Source organism: Aspergillus alliaceus, assembly GCF_009176365.1.
Source record: "Aspergillus alliaceus strain CBS 536.65 unplaced genomic scaffold BDW43scaffold_19, whole genome shotgun sequence".
Lineage (NCBI taxonomy): Eukaryota > Fungi > Ascomycota > Eurotiomycetes > Eurotiales > Aspergillaceae > Aspergillus > Aspergillus alliaceus.
Genome location: NW_022474702.1, coordinates 218,277 through 234,712, shown reverse-complemented (window position 1 = coordinate 234,712; position 16,436 = coordinate 218,277). Strand labels below are relative to the sequence as shown.

Sequence of the window (16,436 nt, the reverse complement as noted above, 5' to 3'; positions counted from 1 at the left end):
GTCGATACCCCGGGCCAAGTGGATGGACAAAGCACTGGGTACGAAGGACGTCACCAACAGCGTCCTGGCGCCAATGCCGTGCAAAGTGTTGCGCGTGGAAGTTCAGGCGGGCGATGTGGTGGAAAAGGATCAACCCTTGGTGGTCATTGAGAGTATGAAAATGGAAACGGTCATCCGCAGCCCACAAAAGGGAACCATTTCCAAAGTGGTACATCAAAAAGGAGTAAGTCACGCGGACCCTCTCCCCCCCCCCCCCCCCCCCCCCCCCCCCGCCGCCTCCTCCTTCTTCCACCTTCCTCACGACCTCTTGCAAATCTTGGTCGGTAGCTATGAGGATCCTGCTACGCTACCAGTAGTTAGTCATCTATTAACCCCGTCGACCCCTGGTGCTGCATAGGTGTTGTAAGTCGATGTCAACGCCATGCTACCTGCTTGGACGAGGTTTTTCCAGCCGTCGAGGAGGGACGACAGTCTCTCCAGTCCCTCCTCGCTATATGACGAGAAACGTGGAGAACTGGAGGTTCATGTGACGGAATCCAGTCCTCCACCCCAAGCGACTGGAGCTGTCAAAATCGAAGCTGTCGAGGCTGTTGGTGGCCGCAAGGGAAGATATCTCCTCTATATCGGGTACGGTACAGACATGATCCCGATCTTGAAACCCCCAGAATACTAACCAGAGAGCATCGGTCAGCCTGGCCATGGTTATGATTATCTTGTCAGTCTTGCGATAACCTCACCCCCCCGGGTCTTTTCCCCGTAGCTCTAACCCCCCCAACCTAGTGAACTCGACAATTCAACGGTAGGGACGTATCGCAACTTTGCTACATCCGACTTCAAGCATCTCTCGGTACTGGCCACGCTGAACACGGCGGCCAGCATCATTACTGCAGTAAGCAAACCGCCCATCGCCAAAGTGTCGGACGTCCTGGGCCGGGCCGAGGCATACATCTTCACCATCACGTGCTATATCCTGTCATACATCCTCTGTGCATCGTCCGGAACCTTCAACACCTATGCGGGAGGCTACGTCTTCTATTCCGTCGGCCAGGCCGGCACGGCCATCCTCAACTCCACGGTCGTGTCGGATATCTCTTCCATGCGCTGGCGAGGCTTTGTCTACAACATCTTGTACATCCCCTTTTTAATCACGCCGTGGGTGTCCGCCTTCATTGTCGACAGCGTCGTGAATGGGATCGGCTGGCGCTGGGGGATCGGCATGTTCGCCATCTTGATGCCCTTCTGCACCAGCTTCATCATCGTCACCCTCCTCGTTTTCGAACGACGGGCCAAACGATCCGGCCTCATCCTGACGGAGCGGCTCAATCTCTTCACGTTCTGTTCGCGGATCGACCTGGGCGGCATTATGCTTCTGAGCGGCGGGTTTGCCTTGATCTTGATCCCGGTCACGCTGGCCGCCACGGCATCCGACTGCTGGAAGACCCCGTGGGTCGATGCCTTGATTGCCCTCGGTGCCATCGCGCTCATCTGTCTCTATCCGTACGAAAAGTACGTCGCACGGCACCCGGTGGTCCCTACCCGTTACTTCCGCACCATGTCCGTCGTGGTCTCCGTGGCCTTGGCGTGCATCGACAACATCGGATTCGGGACCACGCAGACCTACCTGTACGTGTGGTCGATGGTGTCTCATAACTTCTCCCCGCGGGATGCGCAGTTCCTCAACTACACCAACAGCGTCATGCAGGCCTTGGTGGGCATGGGCACCGGCCTGCTCATGTATCGACTCCGGTCGTACAAGTGGATCGGGGTGGCTGGCGCCGCGATCCGGATGGTCGGATACGGGGTGATGGTCCGCCTGCGAACAAACGAGAGCTCCGTGGCGGAACTGTTTATCGTCCAGCTGATCCAGGGCGCCGGCAGCGGCATGATTGAAACCATTGTCATTGTGGCGGCGCAGATCTCCGTGTCCCATGCGGAATTAGCGCAGGTCACCTCCCTAATTCTGCTCGGATCGTTCTTGGGTAATGGGATCGGCTCTGCGATCGCCGGCGCGATTTACTCCAATAAGTTGCGTGAGCGGCTGCACCTGCATTTAGGTCACAGTGTGGATGAGGATATCGTCGTCCAGCTATACAACTCCATCACCGGTACGCTGCCGACGTGGGGGACGTCGGAGCGTAATGCGGTGAATCAAGCTGTAAGTCTCGCCTCGATCCGCCGGGTGCTTCCTTCGAAACGTGGGCTCTTCTTGCTAATTGTCCCTCCAGTATTCAGATGTCATGGGGTATGTCTCGTGCGAGGATTTGAATGACCCATCACATACTAACCACGCCCCGCCAGATACATCACCATCGCCGCCCTGGCGTTTTCCGCTCCCGTTGTAATCCTGTCGCTGCTGCTGCCGAACAAGAGACTCGGGTAAGTCACATCTCCCTCGCCCCAAATCGCACAAGTATCTTTCTTCTGACCAAATCCGCAGCGACGGCCACAATCTCGTCCAAGAGAGCCAAAGCCAAGATTCACGATCATCCGACGAAACCCTAGTGGAGGAAAAGCCCTCCGCCCGATGATTTCTCACGATCTTGACCGTTCATGTTGATGTTCATGTTGTTGTTGTTGATGTTGATGTTTGATTGCTGACGACTATACATTAATAATACGTGTACATATGGGATTATACCCTCGTGATTAGTACTCTATACTATACAACTATACAATTCCGGTCCCCTCTCCCCGTTCCATCTCTCTAAAACTCAGACCTTCCCAGGCGACCCAATCACACAAAAGAACTTCCTCTCCGGCGTCCCATCAAGCGCATTCTTAACCAAATTCCACACATTCAAATCGTACGCCTCCCCAATATGCCCAACCGGGTCGAGGGGACAAAAGTCCTGCACGTAGGTATTATGGACGCCCTCCTCCCGCACCCACGACGTCTCATGCGGTGTAACCATCTCGTCGCCCCGCGACACAATAACCGTCAGCTTATTGCCCTCTTGCACAATCGGCTGCCCATCATGCAGCCGTTCCACCGCCGCCCCACCGGGCCCCAGCTCATCGCACGCGGCGCACCCAACCGCCCTCAACACCTCCCCCACAGCCTCCCTCGACGCATTGCCAAACAGGTACGCCAGATTATACAGGCCCCCGAAATTCGTCCCCCTGGTCGGGGGCGCAATGGCAACCACCTTGTCCAGGAGATCCGCGACGCCCTGGAATTTGGGAACATAGAGCGATTGGAACGCGCCCTCGGAGTGGCCGACCAGGTCGATCTTCTTGGCGCCGGTCTGTGCGGCCACGGTGCGGATGTAGTCGGCGATTTCGGCGGAGGAGTCGCTGATCGGACGGAGGCCGCCGAGCCAGGGGAAGCCGTCGTAGGCGCCGTAGGTTTGCGCGTAGGTGCAGTAGCCTTGGGCTTGGAGCCAGTATTGCAGGAAGTTGAGGTCTTCGTAGAAGGTGGCGCCGAGCCCGTGCAGGAGGACTACTGGGTTTGGGTGGGAAGGGGTGAGTTTGCAGGAGAAGTCGTTTATGCCGGATGCTAGGGTGGGAGTGAGGAGGAGGGCTGTTAGGGGGAGGAGGGGTTGGATTTTCATTTTTTTTAGCGGTTTGGGCGACTATGATTTTTATTTCCTAGAGGGAGTGGATGTATGAAGGAAGGGTAAAAGGGGGAGGAGGGAAGAAGTATTATATGAATGAAGGAATGGAGAAATGGAGCAGTATAATGAATGAATGAATGGTTCCTACTGGACACAAACGAAAGTAACAGAATTAAATTTCATCAACTGTCCAGGGATCGTATCGCATATTTATGTCGAAATGCACCGACCAGCTGAAATTCAGCTGGTGTGGACCCTCCTAGATAGATTGTGAAAAAGAGAAAAAATAAAAAAATGATAGATGAGAAAATAGCGATCAGCCTCAGGAACCATTCAGATCCAGTCCCTTCTGGTGGAGTTTTCCGATAGTTGGCTCAATTAGGGCTGCCGCTAACCCACACTATTGAAGACTATTCCTCCTGATATTCTCTGCATTCCATTCCCATGTAATCCTAAGTAGTATCGGGGAGTTATATTCATACCTGTCAGCTTTGTGACGTGCTCGCCCGGGTAATTCATAGTGAAAGCATAAATTCTGAATACTCGTGGTGTTGATATGTCCCGGGCGCTCCTCGTCAAGAAGCTATACCACACGCTGGATTTGACATCGACATCCAGAACCATGGCGCGTAGAATAAAGAAGCAAGGGCATCTACCTCCCGAACGAGCTATCTTATGTCAAATCCAATGACAGCGCTGTGAAGACCATCTATCGGGTCTCATTTCCCGGCCCTCTATCGATATCCATTTGTTAGATCAGCACATTGAGCTATCCTGCCAATCCTACCAGATCAACCCTTTACGATATTCTGACCTTGTATAATGCGTGTTTTCTTGGTAGTGAGGACGTATAACCAGTGTAGATACATCTTGTAATTCGATGCAGAATTGCTGGAGCTTGGAGAGGATATCTGTGGCACAGATCGAATAGCGCTTCAGCCTGATGACCGTACAGGTTACCGTGACCCAGGTGCGTAGGCAATCAGCCCTCGATGAGGAACATCAGACCACACGACAGATAGGGTCCAAGGGGGATTCTGAATCCTTTAGGCATGGAGCCTTCAGCTATAAATTAGCGAATCGTTAGTAGTAGTAGGAGATCAAGAATCAGTCTCTTGTCTGAATAGTATCTACTGCCTGCCTTTGACCTCTCTCTTTCCTTTAGCCTACGTACCCTTACCCAGTTGACAGGTGCTCTACCCTTAATAGTAGATACCCTTGACAATCTGGCTTGGAGTCGTACCAGCCAGCAACTGGCAAACCCCAAGAAAGATCGTAAGGACCGCGAAAGCTGAGGAAACTAGATTATCCTGACACAGACTTATCATCCCTCCACCGCTACTAGTTCCATTGGATGATACATGCCTTGTCGACGCCCACAGCCGGTATGCTCGCCAGCGATCCGCTCTGTCTGCTCAGGGATGAACTTCCGGCTTGCTGTGGTTCTGAAAATGTAACGGTAGGTATGGTGTTATTACCGTTGTTAGCCCTTAGGATAAACCTTAGGACATGTAGGCGAGGAGGGAGTGAAGCCGCTACAGGCACCGGCTCTAGTACAGCTACCAAGGTTGTATCCTAGGGTTCATGTTGGGTCGTCGTGTAGTTTGTTACGGTTGACATGGGAGTCAACTCTGCAAGCATCAAATACTCGCGATCAATCTACCCCACTCCATGACACTGTGGGTATACAATATATGGCGTTGAACACTGAGGTGTTGTTGAAGATACCTCTTCAGCACTTAGAATATAATATATTGTACGCCCCTTGTGTCGTTTCTCATCGGCAGATCCTCGAGTCTCTGCGCGTGCATCACGCAGCCTGAAAACGGTCGATTTGGCGCAGGCGGTTAGGGCGGCGAGGGTTATGCTCTCGCTCGCATCTATAGGCTACAAGACCGCTACTCCTCCCAAGGACGACTGATTGATATCACTATTCTGGGGCCGGTTGAACGATTCAGAGTCATTACGTCGGGTCACACTCCATGGGTGAATAGCGAACAGGAATAACATATTGTCGCCATTAACCGAGACTGTTTCATGATGGATTATTGTACATCATATAGGTTATGCCTTATCATTAAATCCCATCAAGACTGGTGTCCCATTCGATCTTAAATTAGAAAAGCTCGCGCACAGACAAAATGCAACTTTTGACCAAGTTCATATCACTCGTAACGTCGTTCCTTTACAGCATCGGCCCTCGTGCCTGCGAACGCCAATACACTATTTTAGTTTCCCTTCCACGAATCATACTTTCGGTGGTGGCCCAGCACGCGGAGATAACTCCGACATTCCACTCCCCCATAGCCCCAGCGAGTGGCGCTTCTCTACCAGTTTCAACACGTCGTAGATGAACTGTCGTTCGGGCCCTCCATCGGGGAATACCTCCCAGGCAACCCGCACGGGGAAAGCCAATCGATTGATCATGTTACCCGGTGCCGTTAAGATGTACCATTCGAGAGTTCGGCAAATACCGCAGCCTAGCGCATATTGCTGCATGGGCCCCACCCGGTCGTCCGGTCGGGTGTCGACCGACGACAAAACCAGCCGCGAGGTGTAGTAGAGGCACATCGTCTGGGCCAGACGAAGGTTCGGGTACTCAAATTTCGTCGGGGTGATCACGGCGCCAGTCCGGAGGTCGCGACAGCGGAAAATGGGAAACAGGTCGTTGGGTTCGGCGGCGACCTCCCTGGGCGGCCCGTCCGGATAGGCATCCACCCAGTCAACCTTCCATTGGATGAACCGGCAGGTGAGGTCGGAAACCCTGTTCCAAAGGGATGTCTGTTTGACTGCAATTTCATGCGCAGTGGGAACCCCCGACCGTAGCGTGGCCTCCAATGCGTCGTACTCCGCAAGCAGTGCCGGCACCTCGACCGTTAAATCTAGCAAGTAGTGGAGGATATCCTTCTTGGTCGTCCCAGCCGACCAGGGCACATTAATCCAATCCTCTCGTGCGAGAAATGAGGGCTGACGCGTGACGAGGGCAGCCCCAACCTAGTCGACGACGTTAGGTCAAGATCAACACGGCATTCAATCAATCAGGGGCAGCCTACCCAATACGGACGGAGTTCTGTGAAGAGGAGGTGCTCCACTCCAAAGATATGATTATCCGGTCCGCGGTGCTCGATTAAACGCAACGCACCGTTAACATGGGCTGTCAGCGAGCCTTGCGTGGTCCGTTCGACACTCTGAGAATGATTGATGAGCCTGAGAACCGTACACCATGGAAGAAGGAAAGGGTACCTCAAATGCCATCAGGAGGATAACGGTGGCCAGGGTTGACTCGGCTTTGCTCCGTTCCGGGTCCTGTAAAGCATGCTGCAGGCTCCGCAGGACTCGGGGGTACAGGTGGAAGCCCGAAGACTCGATGCGCGGATCCTGGACAGCCCGACCAAAGAAGGCTACCGAGACCGCTTCGAAGGCGTCCATGAGAATGGGCGAAAACATGCGTATCTCCGCTGCGCGTCGCAGGGCTCCCGCCTGCCCCGATTTCACATCCACTTCCGGGCTAAAGGCGTCGACAAAGCGTTCAATAAATACATCGAGCATGGGCCTAGACGTGTTCAAGCTAATGACCGACGAGCCCGACGAACCCTCGCTGCTCTCGGAAGGGCTGCGACTGAAATCAAAAATGTCCGATCCGTGTGAGGCATAGTAATCGCTATCCCTGCTACTATCCTCACTCCCTTCATCGGAAGAGCGTTGGCGGAGAAAGCCTGCATACGCCGCACGCGTTAGCCTCGCACGCTGTTCCTGCATGTCTGTTGTCTAGCACACCCACCTTCCGGTGCTTCCCACTCATTCGACCCGCCGGGGGCAGCGCGAAGTTGTGTAACCAGTCGATCCACAACCTCCAGCGGGGCCGAACGTATCGTCGCAAACAATTTCTGCAGCTGGGCTAGACGCCGCTCCGATCGGTGTCGGTGCTCTGCAGTACCACACAATGCCAAGTCAGAGGGCCATGCATCCTATGATTGTGATCTTTCGCCGGGAGTGGGACACTTACCACTGTGGTTTAGGCGGATGGTCAAGTCACGGATGTCCACCCGCAGATTCTGAATCTCGTCCGCCTGACTGATGGGCTGGGGTTCCTCGTCCGTGCCTGGTTCGTAAACGCACTTGGATGGGTAGCCATGAGCACAACATGCGTGACAGGGTTTGACACGGTCGCACTATTCGTGGGTCGTCAGTTTCAGAACGCGTCGGCTTCGCCGGTTGGGGCCGGGACCGTTGATGTAGAGCAAATGGGGCATGGGGTCATCGATTATTTTGATTTTGATTTTATATTAGATGTATTCTTTTTTTTTTTCTTTTTCTTAACCAAAAAAAAAAAAGAATAAAAATAAAAAATAAAAATAAAAAAAATAATGCAGACTGGGGTTCACAACGGCGATGCTAACAGAACAAAAGCTCAGACCACGATCGGGTCGGGACGTACCTTGACCTTGCGCAGTCGACAAACCCTGCAGGATCGCACTTGACCTTGACGGGGAGTCTGAGACGGAATGGCCGCCGTCTTCTTCTCGCGGGGATGTTCGGAGACGAGCAAGGCTCGAGAATTGTGGGCAATCATGGAGGGTCCAATGTAAGTCGGGAGGAGAGGAAGATTGGGTTCACCATGGAGTTGAGCCAACGGTACGACAGGATCGAAGCGAACGAGATCAGTACGAACATGTCCGAGAGACACTCGCTGCTTCGCTTACAGCCAAGTCCAGAAGACCAATAACAAGACGGCATGGAAGAGCCGGCGTCATGACGAAGTGGGTTCGACGGGATGCACAGGGCATCGCATCCATCCAACGGTCAGTCCGATCGTTGTTTCCCATGCAGGGTAGGGTGCTTCCGACTCCCCTGTCGCGAGTCAACCTACTAAGGGTTGGAGCTGTTCTTGTCTGGGTTCTTTAGGAGAAAAGGATGGTTGTTCTTGTCTGTCTGTCTGTCTGCTCGGTTGTCTCTTCAAATGGTCAGAAAGTCCAACAACAGTCAAAAGTTCTCCGCTGTGGGCCCTGTGACCTGGACTACGCACCACGTGATGGCGGCCGTAGGTAACAATACCTGCGGTATCCAATGGCTCTGCCTGGTTATGGAAACCCTAAGATACTCTCCTAACTTCTCCCCAGTCTCTATTCTGTCAACTAAGAGAGTCATCGGCCCTTTTTTACAGATATTTATCAGTTGAGTACTACATAGGAGAATACTCTGTACATAAGTAACATTACTTTTCCTTATTCTACGTTGATAGCACCGATATATATGTAAGCGATACGAGAAACAAACTTTGACGACCAGAGCAGTGCCAATAAATTCAATAAAATACACGTATCGCACCCGACGTATGGGCTGCACCAGAGCCCTGTTGTCCCGCCTAACCCTATCGCAGAGCAACCGCCACCACAGCAACACCAACCACACTCAGCAGCGCAGCCCATCGCATCAACCACGCCGAAGATGGTACTTTGCCGTCCGATCAATCGCATCGGAATCATTGATCCTCGGAAACGGCACACCCTTCAGAACCTCCTTCCCAAGCTCGCCTCACACAACAACCCCCACCCATCCTTTACATGGAAAAACACCAACCGATCCGCTGGCACCATACTTCACCAGGCAACATATCAACATCCCCTACTCGGAAGAAAAGAGCTGGTGATTCGGCGGGTAAGACCACATTGCCAGTGCAGAACAATGGCATTATCGGTCGCAATAATTCCAGGATATAGATCCGTCAAATAATGATCCCAGTAGAAAGTCATCTTGATTTCTATTCACTTCACATTAAGCGCGTCAGCACATGGCTCATCTAGCACTTGGAATATGTATATATACATATATATCTCTCTCTATATCTCGCTCTATCATGAACAAAGAAAGAAAACAGGGGAAATGCAGCGATTCTATCGACAATGCTGGTCTAATCCGGCAAAAATCATTTTCTAGGGAATACAAAAGCCAACGAACAAAACATTAAGTGTAAGGTAGAGGGGAGACGAATGACCTGAAACGGCGGGTCGGGGGAGTTATTCCGCCTGCTTCGAGGCCTTGGTACGCAGCTTCATGAGACCGTACACAAGGCCATACGAGCTAAGGGCGAAAATAACGACGATGGCGGCATCACGCCACCCATAGTAGTAATCCTTTATGTTAATCCCAAGAAGGTAGTCGCTTCCTCGGGTATACTGACATACTCGGCAGCCGGATGTCGCATCGGGGTCCAGGAGGTTCATGCGGGCGCCCATGCCCTGCATGAAATCTGAAAGGTACTCACGACAGGTGGTGCCATTGGGAGGGTCAAACAGGGCGAACTCGGAGTCCTTGCACTTCACCTCCACGTCGAAGATGGTGAAAGTAAGCATGCTACCCATGAGGTAGTTAAACGGGTTCAACCAGTATATCCAATACCGCCAGAAGACTTGGATCTGTTGGTAGGGGACCAGAACACCGCAGAAGGAGACGAGGGTTCCGAGGATAACCGGGTTGAGCAGGGCGGCGAAGATGGCATTCGGCGCATAGGCGGAAATGAACTGGCCAATACCGGTGTAGACAAACTCGTACATCAACATAACGAAGAAGATGGCACCAGCCTTATCAGAGTCACTAGGGAAGCCAACAGTGTAGTACCAGCATACGAAGTAAAGAACTGCACAGAGACAGAGATAAGGAATTTCAGATACGATCAACGCCGTGACGAAGGCAACCCATGAGTACATTTTCGACTTTTTCTCCCGGGCGTCGTAGATATCTCGACGTTCCAGGAAGAGCGGCTGAAGCTGATTGATGACGCCAGGGGCGACGAAGATGAAATTGAAAACAGTAAAGAGACGGAGTTGCATGGATGAGACGGAATCGTTGATCATCCAGAACGAGAAACCGTTGAACAAGGCCGAGCCAATGTGGAGAGCCAATTTATTGTTGATGTAGTCGGTATTTCGGAACAAGGCCACACACATACGCCGACTTACAATCTTGCACTGGGTCCAGAGGCTTGTGGCGAATTCTCGGCCGTCATCAAAGGTACCAGGGGGCTTGGATGCTGCATCGCTGATGATTTGGTCAAGCTCCTGGATGGAACGTTGGTTTTCAGGAGACTCCAGCCAGACTTTATTCCAATCGCGACCTTGAGAGAGAGTACCAGAGACGACATCAATCATGTGCTCAGCGGGATTCACATTCTCCGGGCACGCAGCGCCGTAACGAGCGAAGTAATTCTTGACTGTCTGGCCATTGTCACCAATATCACCAAAGTAGACCATTTTACCACCTTTGGCCAGGAGAAGTAGGGTATCGAATTCAGCAAACAGTTGAGCGGAAGGTTGGTGGATGGTAACCAGGACAGCCTGGCCAACATCGGCCAACTTGCGCAAGAAACGGACAGTGTTGTACGCAGACTGGCCATCCAGGCCCGATGTGGGCTCATCCAAGAAAATCAAGATACTCGGCTTTGAAACCAGTTCCACACCAATGGTAACACGCTTACGCTGTTCCACACTTAATCCAGCCCCAACACGGCCAATCAAGGTGTCGGCGATATCGTGTAACTCTAAGAGTTCGATAATTGTGTTCACATAGTTTAATTTTTCCTTATCAGGAACGTCGCGTGGCTGGCGGAGTAAGGCAGAGAACTCAAGGGCTTCACGCACAGTTGCGAAAGGTTCATGGACATCAAGCTGTTCGCAGTAGCCCGCAGAGCGCTGAAAGGAAACCGGTAAGGGACGTCCGTCGACCATAATAGATCCACGGATAGTTCCTTCAGTCTTGCGCTGAGCCAGTACATCAAGAAGTGTAGTCTTTCCGGCGCCAGAAGAGCCCATCAGAGCCCCCAGCATCCCAGGCTTAACCCAGCCGTAAATGTCATCCAGGAGCACGCGGTCACCAGAGGGTGTTTTCACCGTGTATGTCAAATTTTTCCAGGTGAAAACAGATGTGTTGCGGACCAGTTGGTTATCGAGATCGTCACCTTCGTCAGAGCTGCTGTCATTTCTTTTTTTCTCTTTTTCGTTTACCTGGGACTCTTCATCAAAGCGGGCAACCTGCTGATGGGTGCTCAACCGCTCGCGGGGGATCAAAAGGGTGTTGCCGCTTTCCGACGCAGCCTTCCACCGAGTGGTAGCAACGATGGTCACGGCCACGAACAAAGCCCACCAAGCCCAGAGAATACCGAAGTTACGCCATACATGGTTGTGACTGTAGGATAACGAGGCCAGATACTGTTCGCCTGTCACATAATTGTTGCCTTGAATCGCACCACCAACACCCGCGCATGACTGATGGTCACTGACATTTTCATACCCAGGGCCAGTTGGAATGAGGTTGGTGCCTACACAAGGAATAACTTTCTTGTGAAACTCGTTGGATAACAAGGCGTCAAACCCATATGCGAGAGGGTTGATCCAGTATATCCAGCCAAACCAGGGGTGCATCTGGGGTTTTTGGATCATGTAACCGGTGTACATAATCAGCGCCGAAATGAGGAAGCCAGAAACCTTCGATGCACCATCGAATGTTGTGAAGAGGGCTCCAACCGCACGGAATAATGCAGTCATGACCTATGCGACAGAAATTTAAGTTAATCCAAGTCTGCACTTCTAACGGCGGGAGCTAAATTTCTGGGAAATGTCCTTACCATGGTTGTAGCAAAAACCAAAATCCAATAGGTGAAGAATGATGAGGCAGACGTGGTGAGGCCCACCATGAAATAGACCACGATGGAAAAAATAGATATCTGAAATAGAAGGACAGGAATATCGGCCGTGATTTGAGCAATACAGAAAGCGGCGGGGTGGAAGAAAGCAAAGCCTTTGTGCTTGATCAGAACCGGCCGACCACTGAAGGAATCTGTGACTTCAGACATAGACAGCAGACTATTATAGAGCAACGAGAAGAAAAGAGCGCCGGATTTGATAAAGAGACCTCCGGAATTGTTCGGGGCATTATAGAAGAGAGACCCTGCGATCAAGGCCTGGGCCAAGGTCGACACCTGTTTGATGATAAAGGTCGCTTTATCACCCCAAAGGATCTGATATTGACGAGCGATACAGGCCTTCACCTGTCCAACAAAATCGATTGTCATTGGGCTGTTTTTCGGCAGTTTCTTGCTTCTATCATGCGAAATAGCGGTCTCGAAGTTCTCGGTGCGTTCGCGAGCGAGATCCGAATCGGGATAATCGTACTCTGCCATCATCTGTGTACGGATAGGAGACTTTTCGTATTCGGCCAGGAGCATTTCGGCATTGCGGGGGAACCGGTTCTCGTATCCTGGCCGGATTTTGCGCTCGGTGGGGACGGTCACACCGGTCAGGAAGTCAGCCACGTTGGATCCCTCGCGGCAGACGAAGCCCAGGTCCTCCATAAAGGGCCTTGCCTGGGACATAGGCCCGTAGTAAATCTGTTTCCCCTCATCAAGGACCAGGACCTTATCGAACAAGTCATAAATTCCATTGCCCGCCTGGTACAGCGTGACAATAGTTGACAAGCCCATAACATCAGTCAAGGCGCGAATGGCCTTGGTCCACTCAAGAGCGGTGCTGGCATCCAAGCCACGTGTGCTGTTATCCCAGCAGAAAACTGATCCACGGGTGGCCATACACTCAATAATTGAGACACGTTTACGCTCACCACCGGAAACACCTCGAACATACTCGTTACCAACCTTCGTATCGTTGGTATGCGAGATTCCCATTGATTCCAGTAGGAACTTCTTCATTTCCAGGCGGTACTCTTCTGCTGACTCCACACCTTTGGGGAGATTGAACGGGATCTTGAGTTTAGTGGCAAAGTCCATTGTCTGGCCCACTGTCAGTGTGGGGAAGAACAGCTCTTCTTCCGTGTTCATCACAATTTGACCATGATAGCGGTTAGCTTCTTTATGGGTAAGCGAGCCAAAGCGGACGTCACCCTCCACCGATCGATATCCTAGTCGTCGGTTCGCAAGCATTTTGAGTAGGGTTGTGCAGCCCGAGCCAGGTCGGCCTAACACGAGAAGCATCTCTCCGGGTTTCACGCAGCCGTGGCTATTCTGGAGTATTGACCGGAGGGGCGGCTTGTTGCGGCCATCTTTGACCTTCTGGGGGATGTTGAACTGGGAGAGAAAGTTCTCATTGACGGCGGCCTCTGCGCTCACGACTTCAACGTTCACATTCTTCCAAGTGACACCGAGTTCGCGACTCTTAAAACCAGACTCCACGTCTCGTGCATGTTGCTGTTTGATCTGGGGCATCAAGCTCCAATCTTCGGCGCGGCTAACATTAGCAGGGCGGGTGTTTGGCATGGACTCCTCGCCCAGCACCGTTGCTGTGCTGTCGGTGTCGTCTCTGTTGTCCGAAGACGGCGCCCTCGAATACGGGGAATCTCCGTGACCCTCCATGGCTTGAGGGAAGCTCGGACCGTAATCAGGTTAGTCGAAGCGTTTCGGCGAGGGTTAAGTCAAAAGAGAAAATCCTCCATGATAGGGAAGGGCAGGATCAAGAAGTATATAAGCACATTGCTCCCCGGTGGGTCTGGCCGGCTGAAACTAGGCCAGCACCGAGTTCAAATTCGAAAGACCCATGCGCCATGGATGGAGACTCCGGAGCCCATAGTTTATTGGGGTTTGTCAGAGACCTCAAGTCATGATGGCGGAAAAAGGAGAGAAAAAGACGATATTCCGAGCAGTGGGGCCCGAACCCGAATGATTATCTCCGATAGGTTCTAACGTTGCCATAAACCAATCAGAGGAGGTAAAGGGGAAAACCTTCCAAGCTCTCTCTGTTGTTGTCGGAATTAGTGTGCGTTCTCTCATGGTTCATTTGTTGATCAGGAAATATAGTGTGTTGAAGAGTGGTTCGGCGGTCGGTCGCCCAAGCCCCGATCGGGCTTAATCTGAGTCTCCCCTTCCGCTGAGTCATTCAAATTCAACCAATCACTGCTTCCAGTTGAATCAAACCCTCCGAGAGCTTCCGCTGACTCAGCGGGACACTCATGATATTCATTCCCTGGTTAGGCTTAGCGCAACTTCCTTCTAACTTCCTGGCATCTGATATGATAATTTCAATCGCCTCGGCCCTGTTCTTTTCTTTGGTCTTCCCACTGATGAAGGAATTTTTTTTCAATCTCGCGTCAGCCAGGGTTGATTGTTAAGCGGCTGTAACCAGGTTCCCGTTCCTATCTATATTCCGGGCCATCTATCACATATTTGGATCGTAGGGAAGCCCTAGAACTAGACAAGGGATAACAAGGAACCTGACATGTCAACTTCCAGTACACCATCTTCTTCAATGCTTCATACGCCATGTGGCGGCTCAACTATCAAGGATAATCAGACTAGCCGGTGATCTTTACGGACAAACAAGAGGAGACAAAGATGGCGATCTGGTACCCAGGCAGCAAGCAATCCATGTCCCATCAGTCTAGAGCCAGATACGTACTTCTATTATGACTCACCTGCATCTTATCTCACAATAAACGACATCATTATACATGCCAAGATTAGTGCGATTGGTGTCCAATCTAGTTAAAGACCCAATATCTCGTGTTTGAGTTAAAGTACGTAAACGCCGAGGTCCCGACCCTTCTATTAATATTCGGATCCTAGCTCCTTTTGTTTTCTTTGAGAGCAAGTAAATGATCTGATCCCGTGAGTAGCCTATTCCTTTCCAGGTTAGACTTGTGAGAGGGTCCCTTTACTTCTAGAACATAATTCTTATTTTTTCCCTCCTTCCCATTGGATTGTACGTATACTCACAAAAGGAGCGCAATCCCTCTCGTATCAATTCAATTTCTCTCATTGCCGTCCCCACAGCTGACGGTCCATTATGATTGACCAGTAGCGCTTCCACAAAAGCATGCCTATCTACGGAAATATGCCAAGTGTCTAAACACAGATCTCTAGAGGTCCATTACATTCATCTATCTAGGTGGTTTTAGAGACAGAGCTAACATGAAGAAAACCAATAGCCTCTATCTCTTGCCTGGGTGTTTCAACCGACTCTATCTCTTTCCCATTCGAGGCCCATTCCAGACTATGGAAATAACCTTATGCTCAAGACTCCGAAGAATCTGCTCGCCCCATATATGCTAGGTGGAGGTGCAGCTCTCTTCAATCTACTTCATTCACAAGACTCACAAGAGGGGACGTCTATCAAGGCACTTGCTCAAGCTATATATAACCCACACATCCTCTGTAGTTCCGTTAATTGAGGTTGATTGTTCCCGCAAATGCATAATATTAAGCGAGATACCTCTCATATACCTATGTAGTAAGCGGATGGCCGGATCACACTGGGAGCCAAAGGACATCAAACATCCTTCATCTATCCTTGTGTCTTAGTGGAGTGTACTTTCATCGTCTTTAACTGAGTGGTTGGCGGCACCTTTCCCGAGCTCTTGAGCGGCAGATGTATCACCCCATGTGATGATAGGGTGCAAAGGTGTCAGTCTGCCAAAACCTATTAAGCAATTCGGGAACCTAGTCAACAGAGGTGCACGGATGGGCCGAAAGTCTGCCGGGAACCATGCAGTAAGACCTCCGAGTTTCTCTTATTCAAACAAAATGTCTCTCAGCGACTTTCTGAAACCTCGTTAACGCTATGCCGAACATGGTAACACCATTACGATCGACGGAAAGCTAGTTAAGCACCCCTATCCAATAGTCTTTGTGTGACTCCCTGTTCGGCTCTGTCGGTCTTATGCTGCCAGTGTCTTTGATTGACCCTCTCTTGTCCGTATATAAGCTTCAATATACAACAGGGGGTGAGCCAGAATTTTGAAGTCTTGCTCTGCCTTTTTTTTTCGTAGTAGATTTGTACTAAGCTCCCTCCATCAAGTATGGGATCTGATTGTTCAACATTAGCGGGTATTGAAGGCTGGAGGTCTTCTTTCGCAGATACAACCGCGGTGCCAGCTGCGTAG

The 16,436-nt window shown here is 51.3% G+C and overlaps 4 protein-coding genes across 4 annotated transcripts; 1 reads left to right on the top strand and 3 right to left on the bottom strand.

The window, feature by feature from the left end:
• The first annotated feature begins 271 nt into the window (after positions 1–271).
• On the top strand, positions 272–2,621 carry BDW43DRAFT_274748 (major facilitator superfamily domain-containing protein). The gene is made up of 6 exons (XM_032041765.1): positions 272–627; positions 692–715; positions 781–2,155; positions 2,226–2,242; positions 2,299–2,376; positions 2,438–2,621. Exons 1-6 carry the CDS (start codon positions 422–424, stop codon positions 2,526–2,528), a joined length of 1,791 nt encoding a protein of 596 aa, XP_031900814.1. The 5' UTR covers positions 272–421; the 3' UTR covers positions 2,529–2,621.
• Positions 2,622–2,625: 4 nt separating this feature from the next.
• On the bottom strand, positions 2,626–3,809 carry BDW43DRAFT_66451 (esterase/lipase family protein). The gene has a single exon (XM_032050351.1). It carries the CDS (start codon positions 3,549–3,551, stop codon positions 2,712–2,714), a length of 840 nt encoding a protein of 279 aa, XP_031900813.1. The 5' UTR covers positions 3,552–3,809; the 3' UTR covers positions 2,626–2,711.
• A 1,992-nt stretch (positions 3,810–5,801) lies between these two features.
• On the bottom strand, positions 5,802–8,347 carry BDW43DRAFT_319066 (Zn(II)2Cys6 transcription factor; the record flags this gene model as incomplete). The annotated part of the gene is made up of 6 exons (XM_032048827.1): positions 7,993–8,347; positions 7,561–7,726; positions 7,301–7,482; positions 6,798–7,232; positions 6,608–6,742; positions 5,802–6,548 (listed from the first exon to the last, which is right to left on the bottom strand). Exons 1-6 carry the CDS (start codon positions 8,125–8,127, stop codon positions 5,802–5,804), a joined length of 1,800 nt encoding a protein of 599 aa, XP_031900812.1. The 5' UTR covers positions 8,128–8,347.
• Positions 8,348–9,387: 1,040 nt separating this feature from the next.
• BDW43DRAFT_66323 (putative ABC multidrug transporter) lies at positions 9,388–14,085 on the bottom strand. Its single transcript, XM_032050350.1, has 2 exons — positions 12,175–14,085; positions 9,388–12,097 (listed from the first exon to the last, which is right to left on the bottom strand). The coding sequence occupies exons 1-2, from the start codon at positions 13,912–13,914 to the stop codon at positions 9,572–9,574; spliced, it is 4,266 nt and encodes a 1,421-aa protein (XP_031900811.1). The 5' UTR covers positions 13,915–14,085; the 3' UTR covers positions 9,388–9,571.
• Between the last annotated feature and the right edge of the window lie 2,351 nt (positions 14,086–16,436).

What these genes read in the sequence shown, in the direction of transcription:
- BDW43DRAFT_274748 (XM_032041765.1), top strand. Translation starts at nt 422, where the DNA reads ATGCTACCTGCTTGGACGAGGTTTTTCCAGCCGTCGAGGAGGGACGAC. An exon ending in AGATATCTCCTCTATATCGG is followed by an intron (nt 628 to 691) that starts GTACGGTACAGA and finishes AGCATCGGTCAG; the next exon opens with CCTGGCCATGGTTATGATTA. An exon ending in CTGCCGAACAAGAGACTCGG is followed by an intron (nt 2,377 to 2,437) that starts GTAAGTCACATC and finishes CCAAATCCGCAG; the next exon opens with CGACGGCCACAATCTCGTCC.
- BDW43DRAFT_66451 (XM_032050351.1), bottom strand. Translation starts at nt 3,551, where the DNA reads ATGAAAATCCAACCCCTCCTCCCCCTAACAGCCCTCCTCCTCACTCCC.
- BDW43DRAFT_66323 (XM_032050350.1), bottom strand. Translation starts at nt 13,914, where the DNA reads ATGGAGGGTCACGGAGATTCCCCGTATTCGAGGGCGCCGTCTTCGGAC. An exon ending in TGGTTTTTGCTACAACCATG is followed by an intron (nt 12,098 to 12,174) that starts GTAAGGACATTT and finishes TCTGTCGCATAG; the next exon opens with GTCATGACTGCATTATTCCG.